We start from the raw sequence: 16,926 nt of genomic DNA on the forward strand, positions 1-16,926 counted from the left end.
TATTTTCTTAAATTAAAAACTCTTCTTACTGCAAAAGCAGCGCAAGTTCATCTAATACACATTGCCAAAGAAAAGATATGCAAGTAATACAAAATGAAATATTCATTATCCCTTCACCGTAATAGGACTGTCATGATGCTGATGGCGCCATCCTTCTGGACTTGCTGCGCGTGTATATACAAGCAGAGCTCAAAAACTACGGAGGATGAGTGTCCAAAAAAAAGCATACATAGATCTCAGATTTTCCCAGAGACACAAATGACCTTTTAAGCCCTGTTCTCCATGAATTATTTGAAGTTTCCCCAAATTTTAGAGAGCACAGTATAGTTTACAACATCTGGCCACCAACATTCCCTATCTTTACAGTTCCCTTTCACTACGTCATTTTATATCTACTTATTAAGGTGAGTGGTTTTGTTTGATTTTAAACCACATTTGTTTACTCAGAAGTTACAGGCCTACAGATAAGGAAACATCTGAAGAGCCCAGGTGTGGCTGCACGGAGCTGTTGAGTAATTCAAAACAAAGTACCAAGCAGCAAAACAATTAGAGCCCATCTGACAGTGGTGCGTCTGTTTCCTATGGCTGTTTTACCCACAGTCTACCCCTGACTTCAAAGGGAAGTCGCCACGGAGGAGGTCCGGAGGATGAGGTGCAAAAGCAGAGTCAAATCCATGATAAGAGATTAAAGGAAAGTTGATCAAAGTCCTAGCATAAAAGTGCTGGCCTTTGCCTTGCCTTGGACCATGGCCCCAAAATATTCATCAGAATAGAGATCTCACACTGAAAAGGTTGGGAGCATGCATGCTCAGACCAGTTCTCTGGTTAAAGCAACATTTGTCAAGCTGCACTGGAAGGAGTTAACAAAGTTGCCTCTTCTGGTCTCCTCTTGGCAGATCCCTCAGTAATTGAATCCTCCTTCTTTGATTCCTGGTGCAGGTACAAGTAATTCAGATTTGGAGATGTCAGGGTCAGGTGAGCAAACTCACCTGCTATCTTTTTTTCTTTTTCTTTTCTCCTAATGGAAGATGGGGAAGTACAGCTGCGTGTACATGAACCAGCACCTGTCCTTTAGTCGGAGGGCATTGAAAGGTCACATGACCTTCCCAACGACAGTAAGGCTTGGACATAACTCTTCTGACACATTTCACTTGCTCATTGCCTGTTCACCACTCTCCTGAGTAGAAGTTGATTTTTCTGTGGTGTCATAACATAAACCAGCCATTTCACGCGAGAGGGAAGATAATACAACTGCTCCCCAAATGGCAGTAGCTTTTGCAAAATTCAGCTTAAAAATTTTAAAATATCTTAAAAACCAAGAGTTATGTACAATAGTTGAAAGTGTGTTCCTATAATGACTTTCGTTAGTACTTCACTCAGGTTCCATTTTCTGTTTTTTCACATTACAGAAAAATCCTCTGTTTTAGTATCTTTATTTTCTCTTCTCCCTGTCATTCTATCTCATTACCTTCAGAGCTCAAGGAAGTCACCGCTTTTTTTATACCATTACAAAATCAGTTCCTTAACTTTTTGTAAAGATTTCTTTATTTTTATTTGAAAGACAGATTTACAGAGAGAGAAGGAGAGATAAAAAGAAATCTTCCTTCTCCTGGTTTACTTCCCAGATAGCCACAATGACCAGAGTTGACCCAATCCAAAAAGCAGAAACCAGGAACTTCTTCCAGGTCTCCCATGTGAATGCAGGAGTCCAAGGTCATAAGCAGAAAGCTGGATAGGAAGTGGAAAAGCTAGAACTATCCCAGTGCTGTAGACAGAGGGTTAGCCTGAAAAGCCACTATACTGGCCCCTCCTTTTTCTAAAGGTTTATTTCTTTGTTTGAAAGACAGAGTTACAGAGAGGGAGACCTAGAGACTATGAGATCTTCTACCTGCAGATTATTCTTCAGGTGGCCACAACAGCCAGGGCTGAACCAGACTGAAATCAGGAATCTGGAACTCTAGCTACGTCTCCTACATGGCAGGCAGAGGACCAAGTCCTGCGCCCCTCTTCCTCTGCTCGTTCAGATCCGCTGTTAACAGAGATCTGGGTGGGACTTGAAACAACATTCATACAGGATGCTGTGATGTCAGACACCAGCTTGACTCCTGTGCCGTGATGCCACCCCTGGTTTTCTACTCTTTTCCTGTAATGACTGTAGATGTTGGGGCTGCAGTAACTTGGTCCAAGTCACTGCAAGATGCTTTACAGCAGAAGGCAAACGTGCTCATTTACCTGGACCACATGGTCCAACTGAGAAAGTAGCAGGAGAAAGGCTTTATTAGACACAGCTGAGGTGGAATATGCTCAAGAAATGGAAATTTGACTACATTGGAAGCTTTGGAATGGTCGATGTTACACAGAAATATTTTAGTGCTTCTCTTCCTGCGGAACGCAGATCGGTCTCTTTAAGCAGAGGCTCAGAACTGTAGTGTGATCTCAAAAGGAGCTTGAGAAAGAATGAAAGCAATGAGGATGGGAGACTGCAATGAGCTCCGGAGGTGGTGAAATGTTGTGGGGGCAAGGGTGGGTGTGTCAAAGAGGAGGACTAAGACGACCCATAAATGACTCAGAAACATGTAAGCCAAAGTACATCTCCATGATCCAGGCGTTGGATGGCGGTAACACAAAGCGGCTAGTGACATCAACAGGATGCTTAGGGAGATAGTGTAGGAGTCCACAGGGACGTCGGAGGCAGAAGCATCCATATACCATCAGTACGGTGAGGCCGTGAGCTCCCAGGACTTCAGGTAAAGCAACTGTGTGTGGAGTCTCGGAGGCTTCAGGTTAGAGGTGGGACCTGTACTGAGCTTTAATGATGAGACATATTTGGAAAGAATGGGAGCCTGGTTAAAACAGGGTGGAGGTAAGAAGGCCAGAAGTAAAGATGAAGACAAGGAGTGCGTTGAGACTGTTGGTGGCACATTGGCCCAGTGCCACTGTTTGAAACAGAGTTGTTATGAGAACGGAGGGCTAAAGGGAGGGAGCAGCACGGGTTCAGTGTGGTAATGATTCGGAGGCAAAGTTAAAGAGTTTGCAGTTTAACTGAAGAAACATGCAGCCACTGGCATTTTGACAAGGCTGTGACCCATGAAAAAAGTGTCTTTGGGGAAATTTAGTCTTTGAAAAACATGCAGAACTTTTAAAGCGGCAGTATAGAACTACCAAGATGAATAGCTGGATGATTTCCAATCAAAAGAGAGTGAAAATGTACATTACATTGACCTTGACCACGGGAAGAGAAGAAGTATGGAAAAGAGGTGAAGAAACTGCCATTAAGACCAAGGGCCAGGGAGAGAAGGGGGGAATTGGCTTCACCTAATGCTCCAAGCCTCGGAAGCCTGTGACGGCAGTTGTACTGTAGAGTGGAGCATATAAAATAGAGAAAATAGGGGAAGAATTGTTTGGGAAGAATATATCATTCAGTATTAAAGACCAGACTTTAAAGTGGCCAATAAAGAAGTGTTTGCAAAAGATAGTCAAAGTAGGCTCTCGGGGTTTATCAGGAAAACAAATTTACTAACCACAAGTTGGAAGATTCACATGGCTCGGCTATTGTCTGAAGTTTTGAATTAATGAATGACTTCAGAAAGTGGGGTATTTTCAAAACCTCATTCAAAAGCTTATACTGTCTTTATATAGATGAATTCTCAATTGCTGTCTCATTTTTACTGCCAGAGTTCCACTTGCAAGGGAAAGGAAGTGGGGAGGAGGGCGGCAGATGTCACCAGGGCATTGAGCTGTGTTTTTGTTTTCAGTAATAGTAATTGATTCATATTTCTAGCAATCATAGCACCTAACAGTCTGTGACTTGCATGTTATAAAAACCATTAGCTCATTTGTATTTCTACACAGCTCTCAAAGATGAAAGAGTGGACGTAAGAAAAACTAACCAGCTTACAATTTTATAAGAGAAACTCTGCATAAACAAATGTAAATTGGATGAGAAATTTTAATTGCAAAAATTCTGTGAGGATTCTCCAAGAAGTACTAACTGTGGTCTCAGAGCTTTACTAAAATGACAGAAATCTGGGAGTCTCTCATTCCTTCTGGTCCCAGACACACTCCGAAGTCACAGCACCCTAAAAAGCAGTGAGCAACTAACGGTATCATTGAGCAAAATCATCGTTCAAAGCCCAGGTTCAGCATGGCCAAGGCATGCTCTTTTGAAGAACCAGCAAGAAATTCCTCTTTTTAAGAGATGGTAGTCCTTGGGAACTAGGGTGAGAGGACCCAGATCATTCAAGAATAAAGCAAAACAACCACAGTATAGGAGAACCAAGTACATTCCTCTTGAATTGATGTAACCGTAGAGTGGGAACAGCATGCCTCTTGTTTCACCTTAGAAAATACATGAGAAGTGCATCCTTCATTTCATCAAGTCTTTTTTCTGACCTTATAGCTGCTCGACTGATTGAGAACATGGATGATACTGCTGAGCCCTGCACAGACTTTTTCAAGTATGCCTGCGGCGGTTGGTTGAAACGCAAAGTCATCCCGGAGACCAGCTCACGTTACAGTAACTTTGACATCTTAAAAGATGAATTAGAAGTCATTTTGAAAGGTTAGTGGAGATTGTGTCTGTGTGTCCAAGATTTCTCTCTTAGTGGATCCATTTTTAAAGAAACAGCTGTTAGCCATTGGAAGGAATATCACAGAAGATTCCAGTTGGCCATTCCTTCAGGATTTGCATACCACCTGTGAGTCACACGGACTGTGGTAGACACAGCTTTAGATATGGGGACATCGTGTAGCATTCCTCCTGCCATTTTACAGGAAAAAAAAAATTAAATGACAGTCACTACGACCTGATGGTCTCCTTCCCTAACTATGTTAAAGCCATTTCAAGGTGTTTTTGAGATCTGACTTAGTGCACGTTGATGCGGTAAGTTAAAAATGCATGAACTATCCCTCTTATCTCCACATTCTTTTCTAAAAGTTAGTTTGTACAAAAATAACTTTTTATGCTTTCTTAGTATGCAAATAAAAAGAACAATTCATTTTCAGCATGAGCAGTTCACTCATACAAGGAATTACTTTTCTAGCTGTGAAAAAGACTATATTCAATTCCAAATTCTTCTGTATGATTATTTGTTTTCTTTTTTAAATCTCAATTTCAAGAGAAGTTACTTATGGAAAGCAGAATGGTACACACCAGTATTCCCAAAGAGATAATCTGATCCAAAAGACTCTCATTGTTAACGAAGGATACTAACTCCCAGTTCTCAACTAGGAATGATGATCTGGCAAAGAGTTTGGATTCCCTGGGGTTTTAGAATAGACGGGGAGTGAACACATTGATCTTGAGAAAAGCTAGCTTTACTTTTTTAATTGAGTTTACATTGGAAATGTTCGTATCATTACAAATGAGCAGTTATGTTGATGCATTCTATTAAATGTCCTATTTCAGATGTCCTGCAGGAGCCCAAAACTGAAGATATTGTAGCAGTGCAGAAAGCAAAAACATTATACAGGTCTTGTATAAATGAAAGTAAGTGTTCTTGATTTAGTTCATCGGGACTGTGGCTTATATTGTGCCAAAGTGTGTAGAGTTCACCTTATGTTCATTTTCATTTTTTTCAAAGCTATTATTGACAGTAGAGGAGGACAACCTCTCCTCCAGCTGTTACCAGATATATATGGATGGCCAGTAGCGACACTAAACTGGGAGCAAACATATGGTAAAGGCATCTTCATTCTTCTTTAAAAAGTCGGCATCTTCAACCTGCAACATTTTGTAGTGTCATACAAAGAAGCTATAACTTTGAATATGTATCTCACCTGTTGTTGCTTTAGGTGCCTCTTGGTCAGCTGAGAAATCTATTGCAAAGCTGAATTCCAAGTATGGGAAAGGAGTTCTTATTACTTTGTTTGTTGGTACTGATGAGAAGAACTCGACGAACCATATAATTCATGTAAGTTTATATGACTGACAAGCAAAGTTATCTTTAAATTGCGGTGAAACTTCCTTGCGCTTCGTTGTTACTAATATTTGAATTTAATACATATTTTCATTTAAATTTCATGAGCTAGGTTGTAATAAATTCTTGCCCTGTCCCAAGTTTGAAAACATTTTCTTCATGTTGTTTTAAACATTTATCCCATTTACACTACCCTTGTTTTAAATACTTTTCCCTTCATTAAATAAATGATAGGAGGGACTCCATGACCCTCCTACCCAGAAAAGGCACACAATTGTTTTATAAGTTTTTTAAAAAGAGCACGCTTTGGTTTATATAAGTAATGAGGGTCTGGAAACCAAGATTTTTCTAACTGCAGAGAAGAGATTTTGAGATTCACCCCCCCACACCACCACCACCCTTTTAAAGGATTTAGGGAATTCGCGAGAGAAGGAGGCAGAAAGACACGGAGAGACAGAGAGCGTGTGATCGACCCGCTGGTTCATTCCCCAAATGGTTGCAACAGCTAGAACCGAGTTAGTTCCAAGTCAGGAGCAGTGGCTTTTTCCAGGCCTCGCACGTGTGTGCAGAGCCCTGAGAACATGGGCTATCCTGTGCTGCTTTCCCTCCTGTGTTAAAAGGGAAGTGGATCAGAAGTGAAGCAGCCTGGACTCAAACTGGCAGCCATATTGGATGCCAGCATGGCAGGCAGCATAAGCTACTGTGCCTGCCAGACTGTCAGCATTGTTCCTTAGTAAAGAACATTTGCACTGCTTGCTCAGGGAAAGAAAAACATTCTTTCTAAACACTTTGTTAGATTTTTTTTTTAAATGTAAACCATTTATTTAGGTGTCACCTAAGATGAGATTAGTGAGATCTATTTGGAATGGAATGAACTGATAGCGCTTTGGAAAAGCAGAAGAGGCAGCGCTGCACGTGGAGACACCCATGTGGGAACCCTTCTGGCTACTCCCGGAGTGTTGCTTTGTATTACTTGTTGGCTGTGTTGATTGGCACAGCCAAACGGATTTGCCGTGAAATGTTCTGGGTTGCCTCTGCATCCAAATGACCACGCAGTGAAGAAGGGTGTCACAAAGCTGAGAGTGGGCAGGGAAGGTGGACTCGGACACACTGAGCACAGCTGAACTGCCTCTCACACACCACATGCTCTCCAGAAGCTCTGGGAAGAGTGATTTTTTGAGAAGATGAGGCAGAGTATCATCCGTCTTTCTAGGCAACATTTACTCTAGCTTCCAAAGTTCCACAGTTCCACAGAGGTTTGCAATGTCTCCCCTCACAACCTATGCAAATAACCTTGGAGGGTATGATCCACTGCCACCAGTAAATGGGTCCCCATCCAGAATATGAGTAAGAGACTTCCCAGGGGAACGTGTGAGAATCTCAGGAAATTGAGAAGCCCTGTACAGGCGGAATTTATAAACTCCCTAGTCCTGAATTCTCATATAGTTTCACTTACCTGCATTTCTGCTCTGCATTAAACTTACTTTGCATACTTTTTGTTCAAGATTTCTTTGGTTTTCCTTAAATGTCTGCAGTGCCATCTTTCAGATGATCTAATTGCCCATCCGGTTAACATTGACAAGTTGCTGGAGATCACTGTTAAGTAAAGACTCAGTATCTGACTGTTACCCTTATAAAAAGGAAGAACATGAGCATCTTGCACATGCCTACGCCTGCTTCTGTTTGGTCCAGCTGTTCTAAGTCAAATGATTAATTTATTGTATACATTTTTGTTGTAGATTGACCAATCTTGGCTTGGCCTTCCTTCTAGAGACTACTATGAATGCACTGGAATATATAAAGAGGTAAATTTAAAAGAAAAGAGAAACAGCTAAAACAAAATACAAAATTATCTGTTGTCAATGTATATATGATGAAAAATATCAAAGCCAATTTGGATTTAGCCCTTTTGCATTGTTTACACAGGAAAAAACACTTAAAAATCACATATACTGGTTAGCTACCACTGATAGAATGAACATCTCAAGGAAATAATGAAGGTATTTCTGAAAAATAAGGACATTGGAAGTTTCTGTATTGTGATTTAATGCATAAAACATAAGGGTCCTTTTGAAAAGTCCATTACAGGTGCTTTAATTCACTTGTGATTGAATCCTTCAACCAGTAAACAGATTTGTAATGGTCTAGGGCAGAGCAATGAAGACCAAAGATGAGTCTGACCTGGTCACATCAGTGTTATGCTGTGCTGGGCTCCCCCCTCCTAAGCCTTCTGTTAGGACTTTCAGGGGCTTGTGTCGTCGGCAGCATCGGTCTTCTGATCCTGACGGGGGTCAGCAACCAGTGGCCATCTCATCTCACAGAGCTGCTGCGTGTTCTGTACATGCTGGAGGCTCGTCTTCCTGGCTGTCTCACATGCGTATCCTGCTTTGGTGATGTTGACATTCTCTGGCTTATTAAACAACAGATAAAATCAGTATGCAGTTAGACACTTGGAGAGTTGATAGTTTGGTGGATGTTTTCCTCATAATTACGTTATGACTCAGAAGTTAAGTTTACCTTGGATAATTGTCAAGGGTCATAGCATGAAGGTGTGACTGAAATTCTTAGTTAAAATCAACTAAAATTTTAACTATTAAGCTTCAATAGCAGAATAAGTTTCTTCTTCTGTGTGAGTAGCTACAAAATGCTGAAATGAAAAGAATATGTGCAGCATACCAGAGGCTGCAATGGTAACAGAGATAATCAAATAGGTGTGGATAGTTAGAACTCAATACAATCCAGATCATGTGTGAGGTGCAGCTTTGGCTTAAAGAGCTGTCCAGCTGCTTCTTGTTACAAATTTGAAAATGACTGAGGAATTTTAGCTGATCTTACTTATATCTGTTATCATCAATTGGGATGTTTTTTATATGAACCACGATTGGCCATCGTGATTGATCTTTGTAATGTGTTGTTGAACTCTGCTCATTTTTCCTTCAGGATTTTTGCATCTTTGATCATCAAGGATGTTGCTGTATGGTTTGCTTTCTTATATTGTCCTTTTGTCTGCCATTGGTACCAGCACAGGGCTGGTCTCATAAGAATCAATTTGAATGAATCCCATTCATTTAGACTTGTTGAATTAGGTTTGAGCAAAACGTGGTATTAGCTTTTCTTTAAATGTTTGATTTAATTCATCTGTGAAGCCATCAGCTCCTTAGGCTTTTTTCATTTTTAAAGATTTTTGTTACTCATTGAATGTTATTAATTACTGGTCAGTTCTGCTGTTTTGCTTTCAATTCAGTCTCAGGGTTTGCATCTGTCTAGGAATTCATCCACTTAATCTAGGTTAACTAATTTATTTATGCAAGTTTCTCCCACTTTTGCATCTTTCTGTCTCTCTCTCTCTACATGTACATATATTCTTGTAATATATATTAAATGATATTTATTCTGAATTATATATTATGTTTAACTCTTAATTAGATACAATGTGTTAAATAATATATAACATATTAAAATAATACATATTACAATGTATATCTCTATATATTCTATAACATATTTTGCTATATCATATGTTATATAATATATGATATGGATTGTGAGATATAGTATGTATTAAAAGAACGTATAATTTTATTTTAATTTTCCTTTGATTCATTGATTTTCAAAAGCACTTTTGTGTAACTCACACATACCCACAAGTTTTGCAAGTTTTTCTCCTGTGACTGATCTCCAGTTTCATTGTGACAAGTGATTTGAAGTAGTATCAGTCTTGTTAAGTGCATTGACTTGCTCTGTGGCCTGACAAATTATCCATCCTGGAGGATGTCCCACATTCGCTTGAAGGAAGTGTGTATTCTGCTGCTGTGGAATGGGACCCTGTGTAGAGAGGTATTCATCCATCGGTTCTAAATCAGTGTAACTGCAGCGCTTCCATATTGATTTTTCTGTCTAGGTCTGTTTAGTGCTGAAAATGGGATATGAAAGTCTCTTATTATTACTCATAGTGTCTTACAGTCTGTGTTCCCCTTCAGATCTGTTTATATTTCTTCTGAATGTGAGAGCTCAGTTTTAACACTATCATTCATTTAGAGACTCTTCTTTGCCCCTTTATGCAATCTGAGCACATTTGTTGAAAAACCAGTTGACCATAAATACTCAAGTTTATTTCTCAGCTATCTATTCTATCCTATAAATGGATAAATGTTTATTTTTTATAAAACAGCATTGTACATATTTTGATTATTAAGGCTCTTTTCCAGTTCCACATGAATTTTAGGATTTTTAAAAAATTTGTGAATAATTATATCTGAAGTTCATTAAGAAGTACAATCTATGTATCACTTAGGCTTGAATGGGATTTACCTGAGCATTTATGTACATTTCCCAGCTTTTACAAATCTATATTCCTTCTTAAGGAGATGATATTTGATGCTCTTTTCCAATCACTGCTACTGATAACTACTAATTTAGTTTCCTTGGAATCTTCAGTCAGTTGTCAAACAGGAGTTTACTCCAGTTTTTCTACCACTTTGCTATTTATGAAAAACTCAATCTCCATAAACTCTTTTTAGTGCGTTATTGGTTCATGGGAAAAAATGATAAAAATGGATATGATTGTAAGATCGAAAGCGATGGAGAAATTACAAACCTGGGATCTATGTATGTATCACTACATCACTGGTAGTCACTGATTAGTTACTGATTTTCTCACAGTTTTTTTTTATTATGTTTTCCTTATGTGGAAACACTCTCAGTCTCTCTCTGACACACACACACAGACACAAATGCACACATGAAGACAGAGAGAGGACAGAGTGAGAGAAAGAACCCACTCCATTGCAATAATCTTTCTTGGAGCTTTAAATTATATGAAGACATTTTTCAGCATCTGGATTTCAGTATAACTTTTCATTTAATATAATTTTCTTTTCTGGAGAGCTATAAACTAATTGGGAGGAGCACTGTGTTTCTCAGGACGATCCCCACTCCCCAGGTACCCTGTTCCTTTCTGTCCCTTGGACGTGCTCAAGTAGCTGGATTCCTGGATGAGTGATTGAATGGGGGAGTTCTGGAGGAGAGGAAGGGAAAGAGGAGAGGAGAATCCGATGCATAGAGGCTCTTCCTGTTGAGTCACCTTGATTCCTGAGAAAGATGAACCCTACCATCAAGAGGTCTTAAGCAGTTCACAAATCATTTGTCCATCTTCATTTCTTAAATCCCCTTTATGACTAGGTTTTGCTCACAGTGTAGGGCAAATATGGACACATTCCAATGAGTTCCATTGGATACATTCTGTATTATTTTATTGAAGAAACAATTTAAATGAAATATGTAAACGAATTATGTTAATAAAAGTAACCAAGAGAAGATTCAGGGATTGATATGGGATGAGTAATATTTTGGCATGCTAGGTGAGAAGCTCGGTTTCTTTGCCTGTCACTCCGGGCCAGATTTTTCGTGTTCATGAGTGGAATTTAGATTCTGAACATACATGGAGCAGGTGGGGTCACAGCCCATTTGAGTCATCAGAGCCATAATCATAGATCTCCCTCATTACATTATGAGCTATTAACCCAGCGCATTTGTCCTGATTCTCCTAATCTCTCCTTCAGAGGAACTCATCTCGTCCAGTGAACTAACTTTCCATACCCTAAAACTAAACTACTTATCACCAGCGATAATAGCACCTGCAGCGAATAAGAAAGCCTGTTTCATTTACAGACACACTTACTTTTGTCTTGGACACCCTCAGATGAAAATCTTAATGTTGTGATATTTGTGCGGTTATAAAAATCATAAAATTCCTTGTGTCATAAGTAATCACAAATTTGAAGGACTGTATCTCCATTTCTTAAAGACAAAAACCAATTTTTCTTTTACTAAAAGACCTTTCTACCTCTCAAGTTTATCATTAACCGGTTTTTGAAGTTTTAAATGTTATATTTTTAGAATACATGTAGTATTTCTTGCAATCTAAACATAAATACATCATTTCCTTTTCAATTCTGTGCTTTGCCTTAATTAATAACTGAATATAACCCAAAGTAATTGAAGCGTAAAGATAAATATTTTTGTGTTTTTTGCATGAATGAGATTTATGTTTTCTTTAATAATTTAGGCTACTGATACTAAAACATTTGAACTAAATGAAATATTAGATGATTTAGCCAATGTCATCACTTTACGAAGTTGGAAATGGAGACCCAAGAAAGTAAAACGATTGAAAGATCCATGGTTAGTTAGGAACATTAATTATAATACAAACCTCTAACTTAATTTTAATAGTTGTTTATTTGTTTCCCTGAGCGGAAAAGTTCTGGGGAGGAATCAGGCATGGTTGGCTCCAGCAGTTTTGCTGAAACATTTTATCTTTTCTATTGTCAACATTGTTGGAGTCCATATCATATCATTAGTCTGACTGCTTTTTATAAAAGTTTAAGGACATATAAAGACAACTGTGCAAGTGATAAGTGTAGTTTGCAGTATATGAAGAGTTCAAGTTTTTCATTTTATGTTTTTCCAAAATTAATTTGGTCCTCAGACATGAGACAATTCACCCTTTTCTTTTGAATGTCTATGATCAGACGATCCTTCTAATACACTTATGAAAGTCTAGTATTTAATTAAACAGCTGATCCAATCGGTTTTCTGGAGGCAAGCTGTAAAATCCAGAGAAAACCTATGGGGGAAAAATGGGGCTGAATTACTAATAGATCTGTTGACCCTATTGCACTATTTGGCTAAAAAGAAAAGAATATTGAGGTATTTGGCCAAACTGAATGTACAGCCTGTGGCTAGTGGCTGCTCAGACAGAACAGGCTGGCAGATCTCAATTCTTGTACACATCTTTCCAAGTGCCCTTTTGTCCTTTTCCAGTGAGATTTTGGTGGTATTTTGGTGGTCCCTGTGGCTTTTAGTGTTCTAATGAATTCATCCTGGAACATGTTTTTATCCATATTTGTTTATCTCAGTATCCTGACACCCATGGGAGTACACGAGCGGTAAACCCAAATACAAGAGCATCGCAAATATTCTCTGCCTTTTCTGTTTAGGAATCAGAGTCTATATAGAATCCCAATGAATGATCTATAGAGAAATTGCCAGTAATTAACCTATGAAACAGGCTATCCAAAACAGTCTCATTTTCTCAATAAGGAGAACAGTTTGATCAAAAGCAGTTCACCAAGGACTCCCGTGCCAGGTCTGTCTAGCTAATGAGAGAACCAGCATTCTCATGATCTGAAGAAAGGAACTAAACAAAACTCCCAAGACAGAAGTGGATTTTGACACAATTGTATCCCTTGCAACAGCAGGCATTTATTTCTCAAGAACTCCCATTCAGATTTTTTAAAGATTTATTCATTTTTATTGGAAAGGCAAATATACAGAGAGGAGAGACAGAGAGGAAGATCTTCCATCTGACAGTTCACTCCCCAAGTGGCCACAATGGCTGGAGCTGAGGCAATTTGAAACCAGGAGCCAGGAACCTCTTCCAGGTCTTCCACATAGGTGCAGGTTCCCAAGGCTTTGGGTTGTTCTCAACTGCTTTCCCAGGCCACAAGCAGGGAACTGGATGGGAAGTAGGGCTGCCGGGATTAGAACTGACACCCATCTGAGATCCTGGTGCGTTCAATGCGAGGACTTTAGCCACTAGGCTATCGTGCCGGGCCCATTCAGATTTTTGTAATAATCATTTATTTGTTTTACTTGAAATAATTTCAGAGAGGCACAGAGGAAACAGATCTTCCATCTTCAGGTTGACACCCCAAATGGCTGTCCCAACCAGACCTGGCCAGGTCTGAAATTGGGAGCCGGGAGCCTCTTCTGGGTCTCCCACAAGGGTGCAGGGGTACAAGGACTTGGGCCATCTTCTGCTACTTTTCCAGGCTGTTAGCAGGGAGCTGAATCAGAAGTGACACAGCTGGACACAAACGAGAACACATGTGGGATGCCAGCACCGGGGCAAAGGGTTAGTCAGAGTCACCACCATGCTGACCTCGCATTCACGTTTTTTAATTAGGAGCCAGCCAACGGCCTCATCTAAGAAACGTCTTCACTAATTCTTGCATAAGTGTGATGATCTTAATTGTCTTCAGATATTGGCGACCTTTAGAAGGGTCTCTGAAATCTATATGAAGGAATGATCTCAAAGCTTCCCTTTATCTCCCTCTGTTTAACAAAGCTATTCATTTAAACACTCCCCTCCTCCTTGCCAGTTCTCCTTCATAAGGAAATCTACAGTTATGAATTAAAGATATATTGGCAAAATTGGCCTGTAGATATAGTTGTGCTCTATACTGGTATCTGTATGAGAATGTAGAGTAGGTTTGAGCTATGAGGTTTCCAAATCTAGATATGTTTTGTGTGTGCAGTGACAGGGCTCTGGGCCATCACACCCACAGGTGTATACACCCTCCGTGAAAGGCTTGTTTCACTTATTTGTTCAGATATCAATGAAGTGATTACTTGAACAAGGCATTTGAGGGCTTACATGGAAATGCAGAAAAATCCTGGGACGGGACGCTGAGAGCCTGATAAGGTGAGGTAAGAGTTGCAGATTGGGAACTCCAGAGTAGAAAGGAAGACAGCCAGGGTTGTGAAGACAATGAGGGTGCTTACAAAAAATCTCAGACATAGGCCCCAGAGTGGTACCCAGCGGCTAGAACTCCCATCCAGCTCCCCACTAATGGTCTGGGAAAGCAGACTAGGAAGGCCCAAAGCTTTGGGACCCTGCACACGCAAGGAAGACCTGGAAGAGGCTCCTGGCTACAGCTCTGCCCACTGAGGCTGCTTGGGGAGTGAATCAGCAGAGGGAAGATCTTCCTCTCTGTCTCTCATCCTCTCTGTATATCTGACTTTCTAATAAAATCAATCCTTTAAAAAAATCTGGGACATCATAAAAAATTCAGGGGTGGTGACAAAGGGTTTGGGTTGTGAACAGGGACACGTTGCACTGAAAGCAGGGGGGGAAAAGGATCTATGTATATAGATTACAGAATATTCAAACTGAAAAATCTTCCAGGTTATACCCACCTGGGAAAGAATATGTTGGGATTTTACAGTCCTTTAGTTTAGGTGTATGTGGAGTGTGAGATTAAACATAGGGAGAACTTTTCTCATGTCTCCAAAATACAGATTGAGAGAAATTGCGCAGGACTTGAGCTGAGAATAGAAGTTCTATGGAAATTAGAGTGATTGGAATGACATCCTTTCAAATTTAACCCTAGTTTTTTTTTTTTCATACATCTGATGTTCAGTTAGTCTGTATGTTATGTATTCTTTTCTAAGCTGTAGAAATTCCAAAGATGCTCTTGTTCTCTTGGAACTCTCGTTGTCATAGGATGAGATGAACAGTAAAGAAATGAGCAGATAAACGAGTAAAACCTTGCGTCTGTGGATGGGTCAGGGACCTACCCAGACAGGTGTCAGTCTGAAGAGGAAGCTGAGCCTGTCCCTCCTCGAGTCTTGTTTTCATTAACTGGCAACAACACTCAAGTTTGACGAACTGTAGTCAAATGGTGTTACCGCTTTCTTCTTGCCAAATCCAGCAAACACCAACTTTTTTCTGTTTCTGAAGAGTCAATTTGTAGATATCATTGTATCATCCTGAAAATTGAAGAAAGGTCTAATCAGAGTCAGAATCCATGATGTTGATATTACCAAATGTTAACTCAAAAAATACTATGCTATTTTGAAGCTCAAAAAAAATTTGTTCTATGCATTTTATTCAACAGTATAAAAATCAATTATTATTATTGGAAGGCTTTAGAGAAGCTGATTTATAGTTGTCAAAAATGTCAGCTGATTCTGGTCTGTGTCCTAATGGCTAATTGTTCTTTCAGTCCTATAAAGAAACATTAAATTTCAATTCAAATTCAATCCTGGTCAAGGTACTATTTTGTTCATTACTTTCTCTCCAAATCATGGCAACTTTAATCATTTAGTATTTACATATTTAGAAATAACACAAGAGAAATTAAAACCTTCAGGTAGAATTTTATCATGGAAAAGGGATTTGACAGCAGTAGTTAGCTTACTAAATATTCTAAATGTCACACAAAGTTGAGAGCCAGAGAAAATAGGGAACATACTAGGACACAGATTTTAGTCTGTAAAATGGAGTAGCTCCCAGGTGATGAAGCTCACTGAAGGGAGTGGGGTATTCCTTGGAGCTATGTTAAATATTCCCATCTTAGAAGCCAGTGATCCCATATGCTGCTGGTTTCCTAAAGAACTATACTAGTTGAGCAATGTGGAAGCATGGTCCAAAGTTCTTTCCCTTATACCAAAAATCCATGATACTCAAATAAATGTAGAAGGCTAAAGATTCTGAAGGAGAACCAGTTTGCAAAGTCAACAAAGTGCACAAGAGGATTTTTCTAATTATTTTTTCACCTCATTAACAACAGCAACAACAAAAAGTCCTGCGTCCTAAAGAAAAACCTCAACAGATTTCCATTGCTTTCACACTCAACAGTAATCCCCTGCTGAAGGCAGATGAATTTATTACTTTGAGATGCAGTTAATTCCTAACACTGAAGCCATGGGCTTTGGAATAGTCAGTCTCTCGAGGGCTGAACTCAAATATATTTGTTAACTTCAAAGTGAGCTAAGAATCCTGATGCCTTTTAATAAGAAAAAAAAAAAGAATTTTGTAAGTCATATTTTCAGTTCTGTGATCTTGCCAATTATTTTTTAATGAAGTTTCACAGCTGAAAAATAGTTTGCTCTATTAAGTAGCAGATCCATGGCCATAGCTAAAGATTCCACATAGTTCCAGATTCACAAGATATCTATGATAAATAAATAAATGAACAAATAAGCAAGTAAAGCTTCTCTTTCTGGGAACTGTTCACATCGAATAAAGATCACAGAGCACCAATGTGCAAACTTTGGACTTTTTCATTGATAATTTTACATTATGCTTAGGTTTTCATTGGCTGATTTTTTTCTCATTTCTCTGTTTCTTTTAGGTTTGACAATGTGCTCTTATAAATGCAGATGTGATTTGGCCCTCACAGGAATATAAGGGTGTCTGTTTCACTTATAATCAGTTAGT

General features: G+C 39.2%; 1 protein-coding gene across 1 annotated transcript in view; it reads left to right on the forward strand.

The window, feature by feature from the left end:
• MME (membrane metalloendopeptidase) overlaps positions 1-16,926 on the forward strand; it is an 86,233-nt gene that overhangs the window by 31,387 nt on the left and 37,920 nt on the right. The window contains exons 4-8 of the mRNA XM_040974834.1: positions 4,400-4,561; positions 5,408-5,488; positions 5,583-5,678; positions 5,794-5,912; positions 7,658-7,723. Coding sequence (XP_040830768.1) covers positions 4,400-4,561; positions 5,408-5,488; positions 5,583-5,678; positions 5,794-5,912; positions 7,658-7,723 — 524 coding nt within the window. The remainder of the gene's footprint in view (positions 1-4,399; positions 4,562-5,407; positions 5,489-5,582; positions 5,679-5,793; positions 5,913-7,657; positions 7,724-16,926) is intronic.

This window comes from Ochotona curzoniae, unplaced genomic scaffold (assembly GCF_017591425.1).
Source record: "Ochotona curzoniae isolate NIBS_2020 unplaced genomic scaffold, NIBS_Ocur_1.0 contig_2599, whole genome shotgun sequence".
Taxonomy (NCBI): domain Eukaryota; kingdom Metazoa; phylum Chordata; class Mammalia; order Lagomorpha; family Ochotonidae; genus Ochotona; species Ochotona curzoniae.